This window comes from Aulostomus chinensis, chromosome 6 (genome assembly GCF_037954235.1).
Source record: "Aulostomus chinensis isolate RoL2024-O1b breed Wild chromosome 6, RoL_Achi_v1.0, whole genome shotgun sequence".
Taxonomy (NCBI): Eukaryota; Metazoa; Chordata; class Actinopteri; order Syngnathiformes; family Aulostomidae; genus Aulostomus; species Aulostomus chinensis.
Window position 1 is genome coordinate 28,015,732 of NC_141325.1, and position 25,677 is coordinate 28,041,408.

The 25,677-nt window shown below is 41.7% G+C and overlaps 1 protein-coding gene and 1 long non-coding RNA gene across 8 annotated transcripts in view; one reads left to right on the forward strand and one right to left on the reverse strand.

Moving 5' to 3' along the window:
* The window catches only part of LOC147260644 (uncharacterized), a 110,515-nt gene that overhangs the window by 25,664 nt on the left and 59,174 nt on the right, over positions 1-25,677 (forward strand). The window lies entirely within an intron of this gene.
* The window catches only part of pbx3b (pre-B-cell leukemia homeobox 3b), a 57,530-nt gene continuing 55,352 nt past the window's right edge, over positions 23,500-25,677 (reverse strand). For all 7 annotated transcript variants that reach the window (XM_086207331.1, XM_086207329.1, XM_086207332.1 and 4 more), the window contains one exon: positions 23,500-25,183. In XM_086207331.1, coding sequence (XP_086063457.1) covers positions 25,091-25,183 — 93 coding nt within the window. In that variant the 3' untranslated portion in view covers positions 23,500-25,090. The remainder of the gene's footprint in view (positions 25,184-25,677) is intronic.

A 25,677-nucleotide genomic window follows, 5' to 3' on the forward strand; every position in this document is an offset into this window, starting at 1 on the left:
TTACATGTGCTGAGATTCCAGCCATCAACTATCTTCTTCAGCGTGGTAGAAAACTCCACTTCATTCTGTTCTCCCATCTGGCCTCCTGTTTAACTTACAGAACACATTTAGAAATGAATATACCACTTGGGCTGAATACAGATTGTTGATCTGATAATTGGCTCATATAATGAATGGTGAGTCAGGAGGTTTAAATGCTAAAGCAATTAGCTCGTGTCCTCTCACGGAGGCTGAATGTTCTTTGTATTTCTCTCTCTGGCACGGACGTATCAACGTTAATCTCTGGGAAGAGGATCAACGATCTAAACTTCTGCACATGAATTTTGCTACTGCTGCACAATGATGACATGATTCATAAATGATTATGAGGATACATATTTACACAGCATCAACAGACAGCGTGACAACACTCAGTGCTGGAAAGTAAGATGTGGCAAAAAATACGATAGCAATTCATTTTTTCCATGTTGCTCTATCGTTATTAGGGTTCATTAAAGTTTAGAGCATGAGCTCATATATGGACAGGATCAAATATCGGAATATTTCGGACTAAATAGCTCAGTATTGTGAGTGATGATAAAATTGACAAAATATTAACACTAAGATTTATTTTTCATAATAATCTTTAACATTGATATACTGTTAAAGAGGAACTAGAATATGGATACCACGATAAAACAATATCCAGTATCGATAACACTGTCCAGTCAATCCCAGCCCTGCTTTAACGTGATTATATCTATGTGTCTTACCTGTATGTGCCTTATGGAGTATTTTCAGAGCAAACATCTGTTTTAAGTAGAACTATAAATCTTCAGAGCCAGCAGATCTCAGTCTAATTGAAGGCGAGGTCTTGGACCAACGGGACAGCGTCCTGACTGCACCAGCATCATGAAAACAAAGAATGAGGGCAGAACTTCAGGAAGAGTGCTGTTCATCCCTCCGTCAGAGTTCCAGAGATGTATAGAATCAATGCCAAGAAACACTGAAGCTGCTGGTATTCGACCAACACCTCCCTTCCTCCCTTGTTTTTTTTTTTTTATTTAATTTGTCACCCATCTGTTGTTAGCTGATTTATGTGAACAGCTGATAAATCATCTCCAGTGAGGATACAGCAGAGGTACTTGGAGTCAGCTGCCGCTCTGACTCTAATGCATATTGTGCTTGTGTGACTATTTGCATTCATGTCCACTCATACATTACATACATGGCTTTTCCAGAATGCCAGAAGGTGTCACTGTTCATGCAACACTTCCATCCTCCTGGTGGAAAGTTGAGAACAACCTCCTGCTACAGTCTGTATGGATGGAGTGTGCATGAAATCATAAAACAAATAACGGATGAAAAATATAAGATGAGAAGTCACTGATATGTGATCAGGGCCAAAACAGCTTCCAGTCTTATGTATCAACACAAGACCATCAGTTTCAGCTACGTTGTTTGGAGCGCACGCTACATCACAGCGTTGTGTCACGGACACGTGTGTATTTCTCAGTTATGACACCTGATTGACCAACAAGCAAACAGCTGATGGGGAACCAGGGAAAGCAAAAACCCACAGGAGAAACAGACTAAGCAGAAAAGAGACAAGGCACAAACACACACACACACACACACACACACTCACTCAAGATTGAGTGGAGGGGCTTGTCAAAGGAGTAATACCCCTTGCTTGGTATCTTCAAAACTGACTGGATGACAAACATGTCTGTCAGCGCTGTGCCAATATAGTTTAGAGCCTCTCGTGATGGGGCACACACCCAATGACAGAAGCAGGTCATTTCCGTTCTCTGGCATCATAAATCCACCGTCTGGCCCCTGTCCGGCTGCTGATGCTGCAGAACACCACACACAGTGGACCTGTCGGAGCACTATGAGCTACTGCACTGTCCCCTAGCATGCACACACACACACACACACACACACACACACGGCCAGCGTTGTATCCCATCTGTAGTTTAGCATCTCAGGTATGTGAAAAATAGATACTCCCTCCGTCTGTCTATCTGTCCGTCTATCTATGAAGCAGATTTTTTTGTTACAGCTTTTCAGATATAAATTTTTTTTTTTCTTTGACAACAGAGCAAAGCTGCCGCGCTGTGGCTCACCTGTCCTTTGTGTAGAATCTGACAGCTCATATTCCCGTCTGCTGTAAAAAACTGCACTTAATATACAGTAGCATGGTGAAAATACTGCGTGAGCACGTCAGCCGGGGTATGAGGGATACTGCATGTAATATATTCATGTTTGCTTAAATCAGGCTCAAGGTTAAAACAACACCTATTTCTCTTGGCGTCACATCTCTTTGGCAGAACGCGGAGTTTCCATGTGCCAAACATGACACTTCCACTCACTAATACAAGAGAAATAGAGGATGAATGATCAGGAAGTCTGCATTTTTATAACCTTGCGCTGTACCCCACCCTGGCGTTCTCCTCCTCTCCTAGACACAAATGCAAATAGGTCATTGAGCTTCATTCCCCTTTTGCCCTAACATGCAATGACAGGGTTTTTTTATTTCTGTTTGAAGCCAGCTTCCTTCAGAACAAATATAGGGAACACTTCCATTTAGCATGAAAAGGTATTACCGTTTCCCAATGTAAGGCGAGGGATCAAAATATGTGCTTTAGGGAAGCCATGACCGCTCTCAGGAAGCCATGACTGGGGTTGAGCGGAATGCTAAATGCCATACATCCTCAAGGTTATCTCTGAAGACAGAGCCCTTTTGGAATCTGCCTCTGCTTTATTTTCTTGAATACATGCATCAAGTCAGCTGAACAGAAAAGATGAAGGTGACTCCTAGAACAAGTCGAATGCCTTCTCTCCGTGCACGCTGTCGGCGGTTGGAGGTTGTAGGGCGTACACCTCGCTGTGCTCGCAATGAATGGGTCGTAGTTTGGCGTGTGCGTGCACTTCACCGTCTGGCATTAGGCAGAGGTACAGTAAGCCAGGGGCTAATACAAAGCACGTAAATGTGAAAAGTGTCATTTCTATCCCCAAGTCCCCGAATATTGAAATTAGGTCATCAGTGCAGCAGAGGCCAATTGTCACCCTCATATATCATGGCTGCCCCTGCACCCAAGGTCTCATTACACTATACATGGTCAATAAGCCATTAACATGCAGCAGACAATGTGTAATGTTCACACACAGACCATGTACAGTAACACTTGTGAGTCCCTGCCGAAGGACTGGAGCTGATTTTACTGTAAAATCGAGGAAGAGAACAATGTTCAAGTATCATTTTGCTGGCGTGGAAAGCAAAGGAGAAGCTTTTGTATGCACTGCACTTTGTCTAACATCAGTTTGCCAGTATGATATTCATTTGGTGGAAGCTGTGCTGCATAAACAAACAACGCCCAAGGCTACCGCTGGCTGGTTAAACAACCACAGGCTGTTTTCTCTTTTCTCCACCAGAGCACATTGTAAATTCTGTGTTTGGACCACAACATGCACTGCTATGTTTATTTAACAAATCGCCGACATGTACCCACAATTCCACCTTACAATATTTTACACCTTGCGCCTTAGAAGAGTGTGAATCTTTAATGTTCCGGCTTTAATTACTCCATCAAAATGGCACACATAAAATGGTGTCAAATATCATCTGAGCATGATGGCGGGATTGTTTTAGTCATGATTTAATGGTTTGTGCTACACATCCTCCCTAAGTCGTAATGATATAAACGTTCCTTTGTTTGTCAGCATCCTACATTTCTTCCTGCCATTACTGCGCAATAAACTGAAGGCATCAACATTCTTCTAACGAACCAAAGGCAGATTGAGGCCCCTGGCTGCCAGTGCTGTAACAAATGGGCCAAATCATTGTCACAAGCCATGTTTCTTTCTACTTTAACGTGGTTACATGACTGTGCTGGGACATTTATGGACTGCCTGATCCAGTGCTGGCAGATTAAAACGAAATCAAGCCAAACTGGTTCAAACCTCTTCTGTGACGAGTCACCCAGAATATTGTACGCTGGAAAAAAACAAACATTTTATTAACAGTAAAACATTGTTTTATTTTATTTTCTCGCTCTGATTCAATCTGTTTTCCTCAACATTTTTTTCCCCGAGTACCTTCTTCCTGCCTGTGAAAATGGGGTTTGTATTGATGAGCTGGACCCAATATTGATTTCCCATCATTCCTGGTGTGGACATTTTCTGGTCTATTATACTACAGTCGCAGCATATTCCCCTAGCAGCCGTAAAGTGGATATATGGACAACCTGACCTTGGCAATATGGAGATAATGAAATATCCTTAATGACCCTTCCTGAAAGATTTTACAGGCTGGACTATAGACTGCCAACCCATGTACAATAATAGTTAGTGGAGGAGGGTTTTAGAGGCCCAACTAAATCTAGAGCTCACTAGACATATTGGGAGGATTGTTAACGTGTCTTTTTTACTAGGTAAATGTAACCATTAAGGACACACAGTTATATGATGGCTTATATGAAAGACTGCTTTATATGTGTCGGCCATTGCTCTCTGACTCCCGCCATTATAGGAGAGGAAAACAGGCTGTTTACTCGAGTTCAACCCCTATATAACAGTTATTAGCAGTATATTTAGAGCTGCTTACATTGATGTTTGGCGTGGTGTAAAAGAACTGGTCCTACCATCAGCACGAATTAATGAATATTATTGACAGATTGTTTGATTATCATTCCCACTGTGCAAACTGCAAACACTCTGAGCTGCAAGAATGTACTACTTGCTTCTAGAATGCACACCTGATATGAAATAATCAGTCAATAATCACATCAAATCTCCAGTATGATGGGAACTAATTGTTTGTCTATCAGCACAAAACAACAAACCAAATATTAAAGCAGTCGATGGACGGGCATATTTATGAGAGCGAGCTTGAAATCTAGAAGAAATCACACCACCCTGCACACGGTTATATTTACTAATCACATAATAACAATAATTGTTGTCACAACCAAGCTATCAAATATCCCCGATGATAAAGATACGGACACATTGAAATTCATGGTTAAAGAAACCCAAATCGTACTGTCAGTATTAGAGAATCCTGAAAATTTCATGTTTTTCAGGGGAGCTTCCGAGCAGATTGGCCCCCCTGAGGTTCCCACTCCGCTGGCGGTGCAGGTAGTGCTGTACGTGATGTGTAATACATGCTCTTTTTATTTGTTTTGAGTTTTGGTATTTATCACCTTAAATAAAGATGAAAAGACTAAAAAAAAACCACAAAGCATCCAAAGTAGACACTGTTTACAAGGGTATCATTTTGTTGACTCCTTCAAGTATTTCTCAGTGAACGAAGCCTAGTCAAGGGTTACACAAGGTGCATCCCAGCTTTCACCAGAGTTACAGCTGTTTTATGCATGTGCACAAATCCTTTACCAGCCTTTTATGAAATAAATCCATAACCTGTGATACTGTTATGACGGTACATCAGATACATATTCAAATATATTAGCTGATGAAAAATTGGCACACATCGATTACGTGCTGCAGGTTTAACACTGCTCGCTGTAAGTCAGCGTAGGCTTACGAAGTATGATGTCTCGCACAAACTTATGCATAATATTTTATGTGCAATCCCGCAAATGTCCAGTGACACAAGCCACCAGTGCACCTGCACAAACCCCTGGAGTGAGAACCTGCAGCTAAATGTCGACATGTTCCATTCATTTTCAGTGGAAAACCCCATCATTTAGTTGTTGCAACGCCGTAGTTAATGTTTGGTCGGCTTTACGCCCAGCAACAACAACTGTGTTAGGGTTAGCAAAGGTCATGGTTTGGGTTGAAATATGAATACAGAAGCACAGTTAGCCGTCTTTCACTCCTGGTGCAGAATAACATTGATTATTTATGAATTATAGTTTTTGTTGGTTTAAGAACAAAGAGTGCATGAGAACAGAGTGAGATTATACCATTTGAGCGTTTACTACTAACGTGTTGGAAAGGAATTCGTAATTAAAGCTGTGTGTTACTCTTACTTATAAATGCGGAAAGATGAAAATATCAGGGCGAGAGCTGCTGTAATTTCAATGAATCGTCTACAATAGCTGCAGCTAAAGAAAGATGGCAGGGAGACGGATCTGTGAACTGTAGTGGTACTGTAGGTATTTAGGTGTCAGAGTAGGTTAGGTGTCAGCAGTTGAGAAAGGGCGATCATTATTCACATGTCACGCTGACAGTTGTTGCAGAGATAATCATCCCCATAGCGCAGCAACAATGAACTTGCCCTACCACTCCACTGTCTTCAGAACACTTCAAACATGCTCCACTTCAAACACAAAAGCCGCCATCTCCTTTGATGTCATTGTCAAAAAATGAGTTTTGTTCCATCGCATTTAAACCCCACCCCCCCTCCCCTCCCTCTCCGCTGAAACCTAGACGGAGACGTGCGAGAAACAGATTTTGAACATGAAAAGAGCAGCTGTGTTGTCTGATACAGCTCTCTATCCTCAGGCTGCCATCGTTCTCCTCCTGCCTCGCCAGGTAATACAGGCAGAGCTCTGCACTAACACTATGTAGCCTTTATGTGGAGGGCTAGAATATTGTTCATGGGAATAATGTTATTATGTGTAATTTACTCTCCTGTTTCTCCCTGATTATATAAATCCATAAACCAGGAAGTGTAGTTGGAATCTGCAGTATTAGATCCCCAGTCAGCTCTTTGCACAGCTCCTGTGCTAAACTAGACCCGGTTGCAGAGGCAGCTGGCTGAGCATGTCGGCTCCTGATGAAATCTCACTACAGACACGGCTGCTTCATAATGACTATAATCACAGCAGATAAGCAACTAGTGCATGGGAAGGAGGGCGCAGATCAGAGGGTGAAAGAAATAGAAGGAGAGAAAAAGTAATTGAATCTTTTGGACGCTCAGATGAAAGCCATTGGCTGTGTGGGAGATGCTTTTCAGTGAATGACATTTAGATTACAGAGGTGCCCTGTTCGCCATCACGGTCAATACCTCCTTCTTCACAATAGCGCTGCTAAGTCTCAGCAACCCCTGCTCTCAGAATAAAGAAAGTATTTCTCCAGTGATGTGGATTTTGGGGAGTTTACTGTGTTGATAATCTCAGGATTTAAGAGAATGGCGCTGCATTAAAATGAGGAAAATCAATGTGCAGCTTATGTAGGGTTTGTTTTACATCTACTACACCTTTAAGTCATAGTATCCACTTTCTGTCTGGTGTGGTCATTTAAAACATTCATTGAACCGCCTTATTAAAATGTAACCTGCAGCATGTCCCTTTCATCTGCTCCATCTCCTGTATTGACACCGTGCAGCGTGTTTCTAATGTTGGAGGGATCACATATTGCCCCGGTGACACACTTCAAATGTATCTCAGATTAATGATATATCACGGTAAGGGATCTACAAAAACCATTAGTAAGCCTGACACCCTGACGTCAGATTTTAAAAAATTTCCAAGTAATCTTTTTGATTTATGAAAGTGTGTCCAGGTTCATCGGGAGTGATTCCAGATTTATCACATCCTGGTTAGAATTATTAATGATTTTCAATTTGTAAATCTGATGCTGCCATGTTCAGAGGAGCTCCGCGGAATCAGCAAAGGCTCCTATCAGAGTCTGAGCTTTGCTCCTAAAGCATGATTACTTTATCAAAATATTGCAACCTACAGCTTGCATTTCACTTATTTTCCACTCTCACAGAGCCCTCCCGTGTTGCGTTCATTTCTCTCACCTCACGTACGACTGACAAACACATTTTTCAAAAACTGCTTCTAAACACCAGCGCTCATGTCATTGCTTGGCTAATCTTCTGAAGTTCCACATTGCACTATTAGTCCCAAGTTCCTGACACATGCACTTTTAAGGACCTACTGTGTCAACATGTCAAATGAATGTATCTCACCGACGGCTGTACATTGCAATCTTTCTCACTCTTGATGAGAAGCACAGCTAAGATCATCATCACTTTCCAAAGATAGCCAGGAAGTGTTGAGGTCTGCTTTGATGTCACGTCAGCGCATCAGCGCGACTACTTTCCTTCCACTTACTGTGCACGCTCGCAGTCAAGTCGTTGGTGTGTGAGGGCTCCTTTGTGTGGCATATGCCCTCTCAGACGTGAACAAGAATGGCACTTTGCAACTAAGCACAATGAGCATGTACACGAGATGTATGGCTGTGACACCTTTTGCTGAAATGCATTTTTTTTCCCCTCTTGAAGCCATCAGAACAAACCAGTTGACAATAAAAATATAAGACCTCACAGCTTGGCTTGTTGTGTGGGAACACCTAAGTAATTATTTTAAATGCTCCACTCCATAAATAATTACTGGATACGGTTTTTGCCAACATTTTGTGACAGTTGCTGTCCACATTTTCACGTCTCTATGGTACATCTCACTTCAAAGGGAATCAATTGAAGTGTGAAACTGTTGATAACCCTCTTCAGTCCCCGTCCTGTTCTTAGATAAATACATCCCTTCATAGCGTCCCTGACTCTTTTGCTGATAGTGCCAACACGAATGTTGGCACTATCAGCAAAAGACTCAGCCTCATTGTTTTCTCTGCTGAATACCACAGACATGCATGATGCTGATAGTCTGATACTTACAACCTCAGTTAAAGGAATTCATAGTTAAGTGTTTTTAAGTGTTGATTCAGATTTACAGGGGAAAGACGTCTGATAAAACTTCAAACCAGTCAGCGGATAATCTACGATGAGGAAATGGTCAGCTTTGGTCTATCCAGCTGAAAATAGGGGGTTTTGGAGCAGATGAACTTTTTCGTAATTCCTATATTGGAGAAAGTACCCCCATTTTTGGAGTGTCCAGACCGGAGGAACTGGTACCGATTTTTAGTTCCAGGAACCCTGTGTGAGGCCCAGCTAGTGCTAACAAGCTGCGTAAACAGCAGCAGCTCCTTCTTAAGCGGCGTTGTGAAGTTGGCCTCCACCTGCCATGGGAACTCTGGCTGTACATCACTCAACTGTTCATCCTGGACGTGTGAATGCAAACCCTAAATGAAAGTGGTTCTTGGGGGAGCTCCTGGTGGCTGGTTTCTAATAACTAAGTTCCTAAACCGGCTTTGTGACCACAGAAGTAGAGCAGGTTTTGTTTTTTTGTTTTTTTTCCAGATCAGATGCTTTGGTTGCTATGATACTGACTTTTTGCAAGAGTATTTGCTCAAGTCTCTGCTCTGGTTAAATAAAGGCTGCATCACACAGGGAGAGAAGGTGGACCCACCATGCTTGCACTTGGTGATATTTGTCCCTCCCCTCCTCCACTGGGATTGGATGGCTGGATATAAAGCAACAGTGACCTTTTTTTTTTAACTTAAAAATTAGATCAAATGCTCATTGCTGAGTAGGCGCTCACGGCCTCGTTACGCTGCTGGGGTTTTGAACATGGTATGTATATTTTTGTCACTCTCATTGAAAACAGTCTGAGACGAAAACAACAGAAAATACCTTGGCGGACCCCTGGGACAAAGACGAGGGTCAGTCTCTGGAAACAGATGATTTGCTTCTATATCAGACCCTTCAAAGGGTTGACTCTATCCAACAGGAGAACTTACAGCCCTACAGGGTGATATGTTAGTATTCTTTGTCAGCCGAGCAGAGTCACGGAGCCAGTGAGCAACTGCTCCTGCTGACGAACAACCACCTGAAAGCCACAACTGACGGCGCTTACCTTCTTTCTTACTGAGATGGTTTTTGGTTGTTTTTGTGAATCCTTGCAACTCTACCGTGCCGAAGCTCACATCTTCAGAACTGTGCCACACGCGTCACCCAAACCGGACTAGTAGGGACAAACGTGTTTGCTACAGTAGGACCGCCTCGGTTTTGTTTTGTGGAAAGTAAAGCAATTACATAAAGCACCTTAATCCCGTGGTCTTTTTAGGTGCTGGTAGCCAGATAATGTTGCTGCTGACTGTGGCTCTTCCTCTGCTACCAACAAACACCATCCCGGTGTCCTTAAACGGAGACAAAAGTGGAAGAAAGCTTGTAAATGCGAGGAACACCAGAGGGCTAACAAGTAACTTGGCATTAATTTCTTGCCACAGTTGAATTAGTCCCAACGCCGCCTGCTGGGCCGCTTGTTGTGCTTTAAAATCAAAGAAAACAATGAACATCTGCCATTTGTGCATTCGGCCTGCTCTTCTCCTTGATTCAGTTAAAGCAGAACATACATGTCTGCGCGTGAATTTGTTGTAAAAATCAGCAATGATGAACTACGTTTCCAAAGAGCTGCATCTGTAAAACAGTAATTCAACAACTGAAGGCTGATACATGCAGCACAATTTGTTTTATTGCTTTAGAAACCATTTTCCCTAATGTAATAAATGCTTTGTGAGATTTTGCACATTCCGCTCCAGTCGCACTGTCGAAATATGTGGTAGTCTGTAAAAAATGAATCTCGTTTTTTTTCCCCCTATTGCCTCGGAATTAAATTACAAGATACACCAAGCACCTTGAAAACTGCAGGAATTGAAAACTAGTCATGGATCTTATTTAAAAGCAAACATGATGACTGTATTGTAATTAAAGATTCAGTTACATGTCTAATGAGTTCAGTAACAAGCTTCATATATCTAATATGATTCAGATGTAGCAAACGGACAGGAAGGAGCAAACTGCAGCCTGAGAATACACTCCAATCATTTGGCTCAGTTTACTGTGGAGCAGATTAAGAAAAAAACAAAACAAGTTACAACACAGTATTTTCTGGATTCTTCCAAATTCACACGTGACCCATAATTGAGATGGTTATGAGCTTGAGCCGTTACCAAAGAACCAGATCCTCTTTGACACAGTTCTTAGTCTTGCGTGATGTGTAAACTCACGAGTGTAGATTCAGGCTGCACAATTATTCACAAGTAATTGCAAGTCCATTTTCTAATTGCAGGATGGCTCATTATTTGTTGAAGGCTAAGTATGTGTCAAAATACGGTTTAAAATCAAGCATTGTGCTGCAGAGACGTCCTGCCTACACATCATCTTCTGCAGACAGAATAAAACATCTTTGTTTGAAACAAATCCCCACAAATATCACATTATTGTCTCTTTAATGGGTTTATGCAGTGAAAATGAGAATAATGTTGGAAAAATTATCATTCTCTCCAATGCTATAAATCATATCGTTACAATATCAGTCAAAATACATACAATGAGATGTTATTACTGATATTTATTTTTTCCCAGAATCGCGCAGCCCTAGATCCAAGCTGAAGAGGTCAAAACTTCATCTGTGATGGAACCTTCATAGTATTTTTACCTCTGGAACAAAGGGACACCAGAAATATCTCCTTCCACTTCATACCATTGTCATATGTGTCCATAAGTCTTCTGCCAGCAGCCAATTAGCCTGCAGGAGCTTCATCCAAAGACTGGATACCTAATATGGATTAAACGTGTGAGATGTAATCAGTCGCTGGCCAACTAAAGCCTTGCATTCTCGCGCAACCCCCCCCCCCCCCCCATCAAAGTATTGCTTTGAGAAAGAATATGTGAAATACGCATCAGTGCATGCAAGTAAATGGTAAATTAATATCAGACATGAACAGTTAAAATTAGCCTTGAGAAAGTTGCATATGGAGGACAAAAGAGCGTCGACAAGATGTCTTGAGGTCAAATATTGAGTTTCACTGATCAGGTGAAGGCTGATAGTCGCTGATATTCTGGTTTCTTGTGCAGCTCTTGAGTCAGTGGGATACCGGGTTTACTGCCTTTTGTTTAAGAGCTGAGAATAATTTATGTACCGCTGCTCAGTGGCTAACAGAGACCGAGGGGTGGCAGCGAAATCATTTAAATGAAGACTGACCCCCCACCATCAAATGCTTTTTCTTGTCTCTTTTTCTTTCTTTTGTCTGTGAGTGGCGAGCATTCTTTACCTCCTCTCGGCTTTTTTTTCTTGTTTTTTTTTTTTTTTTGGTCAAAGGCTTTTGTTAATTTTCTCAGAGGTGATGTCAGTTCTTTGGTCGGAAGGGATGATTTCCGAACCCTCTCATCCCATTTCCGTTGTGTGTGCTTGATAAGGGACACACAGCTGGTAGTAGTCAGGAGCTGTCGGCGAGTAAGGCCATTATATGTGGTCTTCTGTTTCACTCTGCTCCAGCTTAAGATGATCCAGACACGCTCAAGAGAATTTATATCTGCTCATTATTACCCACACTGACTCTAATGTCACTGGTTCATAATCTCACAGAAATTAGCGTCTTTTCTTATATTTTCCGTGCATAAAACCTTCGCCAAGCCTAACATCGCATAAAAGAGTCCGCATCATATCAGTCAGCATCTTCAACCCCCGTGTTCAGTTTTACTGGCCATCTCCTTGTAAAGCTACATTTAATTTGAACAGGGACGAGTTGTTAAAAGCCAGATGGTCTGAGAAGGAGCAGAGACGGTTTGCTTCTTCCTGGTGGAGGGGTTGTGGGGGTGGTGGGTGGGGCTTGAGATGGATGTCATTGTCAAGTCAGGATTTTAAAACGTAGTTTGTGTGAAGTCGGAATCTGTTTTATGGTGTATATGACGCCAAGCTCCTGTAGTATTTAAAGTTCATAACCTGCATTGGGAATCAAGAGAAATAAATGGGAATTAACGGTAATAATTTTGGGGTACTTCATACTAACCCCGTTTGTCTCATCATGACCAGACTTAATTACGAACATTTCACGTTCTCATGAGCAAATATGATGGATGCAAATATTTCTGTCCCCCACCTATAGGTGGTTAGAACTTTAATTCTTTCAGAACATCCAGTGGGGCGTGGCCTTAACGGCACTACAGTCTGTATTTGGGTTTAAAGAGTTAACAGTGCCCAAAATGTCCAGTTTATTCCCGTCAATTCCCTCGGTAACGCTTACAAGAAGAGAACATTAATAACAGTAACGCTTAGTTAGATATGAGTGCAGAATAAGCTTGGCTTAGCATAATTAACCATTTACTAATGCTCTTTGTGACAGCTATTGTGATGTGGGGAACAGGTTTCCCGACCTCCCTCAGTTTTTCCATCCATCTTTGCTATAGCCTGGAAATGAAAACCACGAGTAAATGATTGCTAGACACATAGTTATTAATTAACCAGTAAGTTGCCCTTATTAACATGTTACCATCCCCATTAATTCAGTCGTAGTCCAGTAGACAGTTTCCAACTCTTTTAAAATAAACTGAAAGTAATAAAATAAAAACGTGGAAGAATTTCTTAAATTCTGGAGCTTAAATTCTCTTGCTATTTGCAGAAATCTTCTGGAAACTTTCCACCCAGAGGCAATGCTGATGGTACACAGGTGCCCTTTGTGATGTCACCCTCTCAAGCAAGCATTTATTTTAATTTTTGATGCTTAGCTGGGAGTTGTGTCGATGGTCTTGGTGTGAAATTCACCGTCCAGACCTGACGAGCGAACAGAGCCAACAGTTGGTGCCCATGACAACGCTGTGAATGAAGGAGGACTTCTGATCAACTCCTGTGGTCTGGGAAGAAAGACCGAGAGCCCCAGCACTTCATTTGTGTCAGACTAGCAATGATGGGAATGAATTCCAGCGGTTGGCTTGGACTTCATGCCAACATGTTGAAATTCATGTTGACTCTAAATATGCAGTTCAGTCATAGTTGAACCAGCTCCTAAATTCATTGCTCCTTTGTGTGAATCAATTCATTGATTTTATGCTCTTGTCAGTGTTCAATACTATTTTTGGCCATAGTGCAATTTCCAAGTAATTTTTTGCTGTAAGGTTCTCCAGCAACGGCGGCTGATCATTTTATCCATATAATAAATTACCTTTTATTGAGAATGTCAATAGGAGGATCTGGTTACCTACGTTGAGAGAGAGGGAGGAACTTAATTGCTCCCAGTGAGTGCAGTCTGAGGACTTGATTAGACCTTGAACCACTTCTCATGTTTTTCATTTGTGTGGTGACGACCTTCCTCCTGACTCAAATCAGCCCGGGCTCATTTCATGTCCACCGCTCTCTGGAGATTCATGCCCCAGCGACTCCGACTGAGTGCTGACTTCATTCTGGTAACTCTGGGAAGAAAAAAAAAAAAATCTGTTAGCTAAAAAGCATACAGCTCATTATATTCATTCTTGGGGGGAAAAAAAGGGAAAGTATTGCATGCATTAGCTGATGACCAGTATTCCATGCTCTAAAATGCAAACCAATATAAGTGTCAATCAAGAAATTAATTCGCTGATGGTGGAATTTGTTTTCTACTTATCTTTTCTTTGTCACAAAGAGGGTTTTTCAGTTTGGAATAAATCAAAAGTCTCTACAGCTACGATTCAACAAAGGCCAAATGCCTATGTCATTTAAAGATATTCAACCCTGCCAATATATTTGCTTCTAACTGAAAGCTGAATTAGCATACACGGTAAAAGACGTGGATGGCAGACAGAGCTGTCTTCCTTTAAACTTGCTTTTGCTATTTTTATGAGATCAAGGAACTGCAGCGAGGGGGGAAAAAATGGAAATCACAATTATAGCGCTCAACTGACCCACCTGCCATTAGCAAGATGAATTAGCTGGGTCCACGCTAGTGACAACAGCTACAGAGGGAAAATGATCCTGGTGCCTCAAAGACCTGGGCTCCCAGACACCACCAGGAAGCAGACAGGGGCCGCTTGGACCCCAGAGACCGAGACAGGGAGTGAGAGAGGGAAATAAACAAGATAAACACATTTACTAAGGCTGCGATTGTGTGGAAGAGTGATAGAGGTTTACTTCTCGTGCAATAAAATAAATTATGCAGCACAGTGGTGCAGATTGTAGCACAGATTAACGTTGTGTAGAGCAGCCACACACTGGTCACACTGGCTGTTTCTGAATGCACTCTGAGCCTTAATATAGAGAAATGTGAAGTGTCTCCAGGCGTTTGGGGGAATGCTAATGCCCGCGTGTGTGAATGACAGTGCCTTGTTCACCTCCTTGTCAATTGTTCTCTTTTCGGTATAACATGATGTATTTAACTGGCTGCAGTAACACACTATCACAGTGACCTGCTACGAATGGAGCGCTTTCTTATGCCCTCTGTTACCTTGACTTCTTCAGGGCTGATGTACAGAAAAATGCTATCAATATACTGGTACTTAGGCAAATATTCCTGAATATCTATGAGAAATTTCCCTGGTGTGAAAGAAATCATGTGTGTCAAATGGCTAACATTAGCTTTAGAGATTAGCTACCTGGAAGGAAGCTCTAATTCCCATCCCGACTGATAGATGGTTTATTTCTGCTGTAGCGGTGTGGTCTGATCCATTGATTACGTACAGGCTATAGGTGAGGCTCATCAGTTCAGGATCAGAACAGACTGATCAAGCCTGCTCACTTAAAACCTATGCAACAGACGTTTCTGCTGGCAATAGAAGTGTTGAGCGATAGGATTGTGAAATTTAGTCATAAAACGGAGCTACCACACTTGAGCTAGAAGCTAGATTATAAATGTTGTTGATTTACCACAGATGTTCTGTATCTATGGAGCTTCAACAGCCCTTAATAATCTGCTAACCATACAACGTATGCTGGCTACACTCAGTCCCTGCAGTCCCCGTCTCCCCCACATGGAGGGTAGCGGCAGAAAAACACCCAGGCCATCGAGAGCATCGTTACTACTCAACTGAATTTTTCGCCATCTAATCAATAAAAAGCAAATAGTTAATTCCTCTTAACTTTGTTTTAAAACCTTGTTCCTGGTAGACATATGTAGCTGTGTGCTCTCGCCGGTTCTAGTGAAAGTCAAACTGCTACTCGCCAAAGCAGAGAGAGTTTTAGGGGGCAGCTGTCCACCGACGCTGATATGATGCTGATATGAGAGTGGGTTGAGATTGAATCATATCAGTAAATTTGCAGCCCAGAACCGAAACAATGAGCTGAAAGGTGCTATAACGCAAACTGCACCTTCCCTCCTGATGATCCCGGTCTCAGTGAACACTGAAACCAGTAGAGGAGAGTCCTGAGTCCAAGACCGTCTCACTGCAGCAACTCCAATATGGTTCTGTCCCTGTGTTCAAATGTTGTGGTGGAAATGTAGAATCATTGATTATAGAAGCTAGGTGGCCTTGAATGTTGTTCAGAAGAAAAGTCTCTATCCTTCCTCACCAGCAGCATCACCGTTGGAACATGTTTGATGTGCCGGTGAAGGTCCGGTTAGGACGAGATACAGAAACACTTGTTTCATATAAGACAAAACTGTGGCGGTGAAACACAACGGGACTCGGAACCCCCAACTCTAGTGTCCAAGTCTGGATCAAAACACCACCATGACCTGCCCTCGGTGAGGTCTTAAACTGCTCTGACCGCCGCCCATCATGTGACCGCCCCCCATCACCAGATCCTGTTGAACCAGGGATGTTGTAAGGGAGCTGTTGAAATGTATTACTCATGAAAATGAGGAATTCCTGCCCTTTAGATATCATGGCTCCGACATGATGTGCAGCGAGACTTGGCCGACGAGTCTGGTGGACACCGCCTTCGCTCTCCGTGATGTCACACCCTCCAGCCTGTAAACATTCCATCAATTAAGTGCGCTGACTTGTAATCTTGATGAAAGCTCAAAATCATTTATCAGATCTCCCCTCAAATATAAGGTCTTCTTCTCTGGGCCATAATCAACCTTGTTCAGGAATTTTCTCCCCGTTAACTTATTGTGATTCTGCTGACAGACGGCGCCAAAAATAACGTCCTTGATGGAAATAATAAGAATATAACTAGAAAAAAAACCTTTTGCATTTCCGACGTGTGACCGTTGTGTGGTCTGAGGAAAAAGCAACAAGTAGATTGTATAGGTTGTTGGTGTGTAAACAGGTGATCTCACAGTGCAGCTTCATGTCTAACACCAGTTTGCTAGTCTGTTGTTTCATATCGTGCGAGGTTGTCGTGAGAACTAGACGATGACTCGATTGTCGGGTGGAAAATGTCGCCTAAAGGCTTTTTTTTTTTTTGCACATCACTGGACTAAAGTGACAAGATGTGATGATCAGATATGTGGGAAAAGTCCACGTAGAGTGCCAGCTCAATTTTACACATTAAAATTACTCTCCAATGACCAAAATCAGTATGCATGTTACGTTTGATGGCCAGCAGTGGTGGAATGACTGATGGCATGTAAAATATGACACAATGCCAGTGGGCATCTCTTTTTCAGCTCTGCACCAGTGGGGTCACTGGTCTCCTAATGACATCCTCGGGGTTCAGAGTTGGCCTTCTTCTTTCTCGTCCCCAGCTAGCTTCTTCTCTCATTGCTGTTCATTAGTCTTCACTAGTTTTTGGAGGAGAAAAGCAGTTAAGATTTCACAGTGATTTAGGAAGGAAAAATAAAAAGATACACAAAAATAACGTCATAGTCTAGTTATTTTTGGCACCTTGATGCCTTTTTAATAACATGCATATTTAAGACGAAGCATCTCTTGCGTGTCCTTGTGAGAGAAAAGAGCACGATTGTGTTTTCCAGCTAAAGCTCTAGTCGCTGGACAAATATGTCCTCAGTATAACTGCCTCACATCTGTATTTGTTCTGCTCTGAATCATAGGTGGCCCAAAGCTGTCTTGATAAATAGCTACTCCAAGCAAGTATGGTGTATGCTCTCTGACACTATAGGTCACATAACCTTGTTGTCGGGACTAAGACTAATGCAATGTGAAGTGTCAAGTTATTATACCGAAACTAGACTGTGGAGTGGAACCTGAGCCACTGTGGTGATAGCAAGTTGCAGGAACAAGGCAAGGTGATTGTAAAAAGGTCATAAAAGAAGGAGATCCTGAGCAAATGAGAGGCTATGGGGGGAGAATATTCCGCACTAAGTGGGTCTTGTTGGAGGTTAGAGGAGGCACTGAGGTTTTTAGTCGACGTAAATCATAATTGGCTGCTCGTAGCTGGAGGATGCCGAAGACAACGCTGACTTCATAGTCGCACATGATGCCAGGAAGGGAATGTGTTTGTTTATTTCAGCAGAACTAAATAATGCAGTAATAATCCTCCTCGCCATGTCTCCCGAGCAAATGCCTCAGCACCTGTCAAGAATTTGCAGTATGTTGTCTATTGAGAGAGTTGCAAGAAGAAAACATGTTATTATTACAAAGCCAAGTAAACTAAAGTAATTGTCTGCAGATGGCAAAAACAAGCCACAGCTGTTAATACGTTGTGAAACATAAGATATGAAATATAAATGCTGCAGCGAGGGACTGAGAACAAACTGCATCAGACCAAAAGCTAATGACTTCCCATTACATGATGTAGCCTATAGCCACGCTGCAGCAGACAGAGCACGGAGCCGGGATGTCTGCTGAAAATTAGTCGTCATTTCTGCAAGAATCAGAGCAGCTGGCGGCTCCGTCTCAGATTTGGATCAAGTTCAGTCAAATTTAATATTTTACTAACTTATTGTGAGAGGCATTATTGTTTTTACTACTACACAATATTGGCTTTCTTAAGATTGCTCCGATATTCTGGGCGGAATGTACTACTGAGTGAATATAGTCCTGTTTATTATATTGATAAACATGATAACTATGAACCGTGCAACACTTGTTTATGTACGTCGTTAATGGTGAGGTGAGCAGGTTAGCGTAGCTTCGCGTAAACAACACAGCCATCGTTTTTAATTGTGGCTCCTCACTGGTGACGACTGCGGGCCGGAGGTGTTTTGGTTGTCCATTCGTCCGTCCATACCGTCCTCAGTACCATGATAGCTCAGGAGCACCTTGAAGGAATTTCTTCTAATTTGCCACAAAAAGCCATGAGGATTGATGTTGGGGGTCAAAGGTCTTGATCACGGGGGCGTATCACAACATTTTTAGTTTTTGTTCTTGATTCATGTTGGGACCAATCAGTTGCAGGAAAAGTTGCACAGTTGAAATGAATAAAAGTATTTTAAAATGCCGACAATGCTGAAGATGTTGTTCGGGAGACGCCATGCTGCACGTGGTCAGGTCAGCCAGGAAGTGAACCAGACAGGTTGATGACGTTTAACATCAGTAAAATCTTCTTTAGATGTGGGATTAAAACGTTTTCTCCATTTAATCTTTAAAGTAACATTAGCTGGTGTTCCAGGAATGTTCCCTGCCAGCTAGCAGGGCTCAGTTGCTCAGGAGCTCAGACACAAATGACTCACTGTACCGCATGTAAACTAAACAGAAGCTGAAAAATTAAAGTAATGATCAGTGCCTGAGCTGCTGGGGGGAAGTTGTGAGAGTGAGACTCAAACTGTGTGTGCGGGAAAGAAACGACAGCTCCGACGCGTGCATGAAGCTTCTGTTACTGCAGCAGCAAACATCCTAGACAACTTTAGCAGCTCAGAACGACTCCGGCTACTTCCACAGATATTTGATCATCTTTCTCAGCGTGTTGTCAGGTCGTCCTCATCCCGGTGAGCCAGGGAACATGTACATGTACATGTAGCAGAGCATATTTAAGTGGCTATTTGATGTGTTTTTGATAGAAACATTTCAAATAAATGTCTGCTTTATAGGCTTTGCCACTGTATGTCTTTTTTTTTTTAAAACTTTGTAAATGAATTTGTGAAGTGATTCAGTGAAAACGCTCAGTTTTTAACAACAAATGGGTACATTTTTCCCTGAATTTGACGTCATGGGTATTCAGTCAAAGCTCTTGCATGGAAACTCTTGATGTCCCTACCTTTAAATCGGACATCGTCATCGTTTTATACAAAGACATTTTCACATATTATGAAGTTAAAATTGTGTAGGATCGACGAGGAGTGATGTCACCAAAAGCAGATTCTGCACCTTGGTAGCAGATTACCATCCGGCTCATTGTCCCTCCATCAGCTGCCTCCGTCATGGGCTCCATCAGCTCGTGCAGGTCACTTCACACAAGCAGCTGAAGGTTGGTGCCAAAACGAAAGGTTCCAAACTTGGATAGCTGCAGATATTCAGGTTACGTGGTGTAATTATTTAATTACTGTGTCTGATGACGAGGCAACGGAACTGACTGTAATGTTACTCTGGGTCAGGTTTGTCAGCCTGTTCCAGCTGCTGTGAGGTAAAACAAAGATCTGTCTGGTGTGGCATGACCCTCATCTGTCTGAGTGAGCCACCATCAGTACAGAAATGAGGTTCAACACAGACTTCAAGTGCACAAAAAAAAAAAAGAAAAGAAAAAGGCAAATGGGTGGAAATTAAATAGAAAATGAACTTAAGTAAAGATGTAAGGAGAGGAAGGATCAAATGTTAATTCACTGCACTGTTTGAAGCTCAAAGGTCACGCCGGACTCTTAATAGAAGAAGAGATGAGCGCAGGCAGGCTCTGGTCCATTATACTGCTGCTCAGTAAATCACGCTGCTGTACACCACTGGAACACCGGTGTCTGCAGCCTCTCAGCCTCTCCAACAAAGTGATGAGAAGTAAGGATCTAACAGGTTTGGATCCAAAAGCTCCAGAATCTGCTCGAGAAACCCTTATCAACCTCTGCAAAGCACACTTGGTAGCTATTTGCGTTATTTCATTTAATGTAAATAGCAGCATTAATCATGTTTTGACAGAACTTCATTTAGGAATTGTAAAAAGTTTGATTTATGGCTGTGAAACTGTCAGCTGCTTTGTTAGTTGAGGGAGAGGCAGGTTTCCAGTTTGACTGAATGGGGGGCAGGTAAGAGACCATCATAGTGTGTTACATGAAAGCACATAAACTGGGAAGAAATCCTGCAAATACAGACAGTGCGACGTGTAAATGATTAATTTTTACACGGTTTTTGACTCACGGCCTTGATTGACGGAGGCAAAGCAGGCAGATGTGATCGGATCCATTACCTCTGCTCAACCAGTGTCAAGAAAATGTCTCCAGCTCCATTTGAATTTCTTTTATTTCCTCGGCTGGTGTTGCTGTATTCTTCCTCACATCTCCTCAACCTACAGTACATCACCAATCACGAGCTGTGCTCACAATGCAAAACACGTAGAGCTGCACGATTTCGAAAAAATACCTACCTCTCATCATTTCTGAGTGGGATTGCGTTTGTGATATTTGGCGCTATTAGTAGGAATCGTCATTCCTACATCATTATTCTCATTGTAATCGAAAACACAGTTGAACTGATCGTGGCGTGATTTCTGTGGGCACCTGTGGCAAACAAAGATGCTGATTATGAATCATTTTGCAGTCCTAAAAACAAAGTAGAGTGCCCATCCAGACATGTGTAGCACTCTTAAGTGTCCTGCAGAAACAGTTCCAGTGGTATTTTGTATAATTGCGGCACATTTCTGCGTTGGGTTGTCTGAAAGTGTCGTGGCTTTGTTTACACACTCAGAACGCTGAATATGGATGCGATTGTTTTGGTGTTTTACTAAACAAGTTTCCTCGTGCGTGTGAACGTTTCTTGGTCTCAGATCTTGTTGGGAGTCGTGGGATTTTGGAGCGATGCCTCCGTGTCTGCAGTAAATGATCTGAAGGTTGAGCATGTCAGCAGCCACGTGTGTCTACGTTCTCGGGAAGAAAAAGAGGACAAAGCCCCAATATGTCTGTGCTCCACTCAGACCAGCTGACTTTATTCTCTGAGCTCACATTTAAAGACATGACTTAATAATTATTCTATTAAATCTGACTGCATGTGTGGGTTATCTTTGCATCGCTCTGCATGTATATTTTAACCAATAAAAATGCAGAAATGGATAAACGGATGTTGAGTACGTGAATTTGATACTGATCCTCATACTAGATGAAATTTAACAATATTGTGATACAATTACTTCTTTTCTACATTTTCATATAAACATCCTCTCCATTGAAACCCTTGTTGCATGGGTCTGTGAACAATACACTTAGAGCAATAAATCAAACGCTGGAAAAAATTACATTTTATATGTAATCTAATATGAACTCCACCCTAATAATATAAATGATATCTTTCTCTAATTTAATTGGCATTTGCTTGGTGCATATTGCTAATGTAATTCTGGATTTCCATATTTAATGATGCATGCTTTTCATGCTGAATTTTACTTAGAAAATGTCGTCTTTAATGAACCTTTGAAAAATCTCTAATAGGCATCATCTCAGTAAATGAAACTTCTTTATTCCAGAGGTTCTAGGGCCAGTTCTGCTGAGTGGGGTCCTTAGAATCCAATACTTTATGTTTTAAAAGTACATTTGCACACAAGGCCTATACAGTAGTTCGCAATCCACATGCACAATGCGTCGGTGCTGGAGCTCAAATATTCAGAATTATTAGAAACCTTACTGACATGCAGCTTGAGTGGATGCCCTGAAAATGAAATGCAACCATAAAGACTTACAGTAACATCGAATGAAGCAGTATTTAGTGATTGGTAATAATCTTAACAAAGACACAGACAGTTATTCTGGACATTGATAATTGTAGCACTCAGAGCTGTGGGGCGGTGCTGTCGATGTGGACACGTGTGGCATGGGTGTGCAGTTTGGGGATAAAGATATGATTCCAGCAGAAAGGTGTTCAATGAAGTTCTGCACTGGTTGAGTGGACAAATATGTTCTCCTGGGAACCCGTCTGTGCATTAGACTCGTGCTACGCTGTTACATCTCACTTCTCCCTCTCCTGTCTATCTAGCGTGCTGAAATAAAAACAAATTCACTCTATTTAGCACAAAATTCTGCCCTTTTTATATGAAAAAAACAAACAAACAAACAGCAGGGCCCACGACCGAAAAGACACGAGCACGGAAATAAGACAAGGAATAAAGAAAATGAGAATAAATGGATGTCAATTTCCATGTGGAATTGGTAACCAATGATCCATTAAGGCAGCCTTTCCACAACAGACAGACAAAATAGCCCGAATTAGAAGTGCCTGACATTTCAGTTAATTGCACTAAGCATGTCAGATCCGCGGGAGCTGCAAAGCAGGTTTCATCCTCACCTTCTTCCCACCATACAAAAGAAGAGTTACTGCATGCAAATGATGTATAAATAAATGCTTATTGGCAAGGCACACTACATATTCACACTATATTAAAACTCTCTAAAAAAAAATAAATAAATAAAAAGGAATTTGGTTTGATACAGAAAAATTCACACTTGATGGCGCTGGCTTAACAGACTCCCACAACCTTGACTGGTGCCCTGTTGAAACTGAAGGAATTAGTTTTATTATTCTCCTTCTGAATGACATTTTTAGGGCCTCAATTTGCTCAGAACTCTTGAGACCTTTCATGCACATAAACGTACAAATCATAAAGTATATTAAGCACACGTCACAACGTTTGGGTGGAACACGAAGCATCTCAACACCTGCAAACATGTTTCCAGCGGTCACTCCAACCAAATCTTCATCAGAAAACCTCAGCAGTAGAAGGAGGAGAATGAGCCTTTTCTAAGCTGCTGGACTGTAAAGCGTTGTGACGTACATTAACATAATTATTCAGGGCATATTCAAGCTCTAGTGCCACCTAGTGGACAAAGGAAGAGACACTGATGCCCCCTAGTGGACATATTAGTCGGCACCTTCTAGTCAAATATGATCAAGATTCACCCTCTGGCTCTCTGGACCCACCTCTCTGGGGCAGTTTGAATTCTCTCGTAAGGAATCATGAAATAAAACAGGACTTTCTGTCATGAAAGCAAAAGGTTTATTCATGTTTGAAATTACACAACTACCACAAGGAAGACTTTTCAGTCCAGGGTGTAGTCTGGTTAGAAAGAAACACTAAACATCTTTAATACATTAGAATCACTGCCACAAATCGTTTGTCATGACTTTTCAGTTTCAGAATCACATACAATAGAAAAAAGAGAAAAGAAGTTTGAACCCTGTTGAACAGAGCTGGAAATATACAGTTCTGAATACTGAAACCTCTATGCATTACAGTTTTATAGTGACTTTTTTTTTCTTTCATTTTTTTGTATGATTTAGTAACAAGATGAGCAACATTCAAAATGTTTTTTTTCTTCTTCTTTAGTATTTACAACAGTTTTACTGTTTGGTGTTAATTTATCAACAATGTTCATCACACCCCCCCCACCCCCACCCCACCCCCCTTCATAAAAGCCACAGACCAACAACCTCTCCGCCCCCTCCCCAGGCTATTTTTCATGGTATTAATATTATCATTTTCACTTTTTATTTGTGTCATTTTAAGCTGCAGTATGGCAGCATTTTATTAAAAGATTAAAATATACATTACATTACATAGAGAATGAGGAAGTTTACAGTGTTACAAGATGTAATCAAAACAATTAGAAAACATTAAAAAAAAAAGGAAGAGAACAATGGTGGTGATATTGTTTAGAGGTAGTAAGTGAGCACTCTAAGCTACAGAAATGTTGGAAATTGTATGAATCTCAATGAGGTAATAAAGCTGTGTATTGATTGGTGGGACGTATAATTACTATATTACTGTATATACAAATTTTCGTGTGTATCTGGGCCTGATCGTGTGTGTGTGTGTGTGTGTGTGTGTGTGTCATGAGGGAATGATCTACTGTGGGGGGATTTGATGATTTCCATAAGCAGTACCAAAAAAAAAAAAAAAAGTTTACATATGTACATACTCAACATCAAATTATAATATATGGAATGGTGTCATGTTATAGTCAAGCAATCAATTACACTTCTTTCTATTCCAGACTTTGAATAGTTATTTGCTTGTACTAATGTATACAGCTGTAAGGCAAAATAAATCTTGGAAGTAACAACAAAGCTGCCATTGAGCTGTCAACAGTAGCATTGTTGAGTTGCTGGACAAGATTGCGAGCACATTACAGTCAAATAAGCAGCTGCTTTAATCTATGTATTGTATGAACTGAGAGGGAAACCAATTATCAAAATGGAAAACAGCGATCGAAAATCATAATTGGACATTTAAATTGTCATGTAAAATATACAAGTGTCATCCGGTAGTTGAAGTTGAGAGGAGATAATTATCCTGGAAGTTTAATGAGTAGCATCTGAGGACTGTTTTATATTTCTGTGCGTGTGTGTATGTGTGTGCTTACCCCTACAACAAACAAGCTGGTGGATGAAAACAGAAAGAAAACACTGTGAGGAACGGTGAGGAAACGCCGGGTGTTGGTGACGGTCATTTTCATACGTGGTTTATAACATACGGGAAAACAAATGGGATGTGTGAAGGTTTGTATATCCTCTGTAGTTGGTCAGCCAGTGAAAGAGTCCATGCCCAGCTCCAGGGTAAAATACATTAACAGCGGATCAATTCGAGGTATCAGAGTGCACACTTCCAGGTCCTTCTGTCGGAGATATTACAGAAGACGGAGTCGTTGCATCTTGCCATCCCCCATTAGTCTGAGACACAAACAGGAAAAGGGTGAGATTACAATCACTGCAACATGACCTTGGGTCCCTTTTATCCCCCCAAAATGTAACCAAACACTCAAAAATAAAGAAAAAGCTCTCATGTGTTATCTGATACGAACATGTTTTGGATACAGTGATGCTGCGTGATGCATCAGCAAAGACAAATTTGTCTCAGGTCTCAACCAATGGGAGCAGTCGCTGAAATCAGTGTCTAAGCAGATTTCAGCAGCGTCCGGCAGCTTGTCGCTGCATATTCTCCTGTCAGTCAGGAATGGGGAGGGCTCGCATGGCTGAGGTGGGGAGAGCTGAGTGAAAGTGACAGGGCAGGGCCTCTCCAGGAGGGAGCCAGTCTTAGCCAGTCTGACTTTGCTTTGCTCCAGGCGTGACCTAGCCTTTACTGGATCCTTCGACGTCACAGCCAACAAAGCTAAAGGTTAGTCTATGCTAATGTATCTATAAGGCACTTTCTGGGTTGTTGCTAC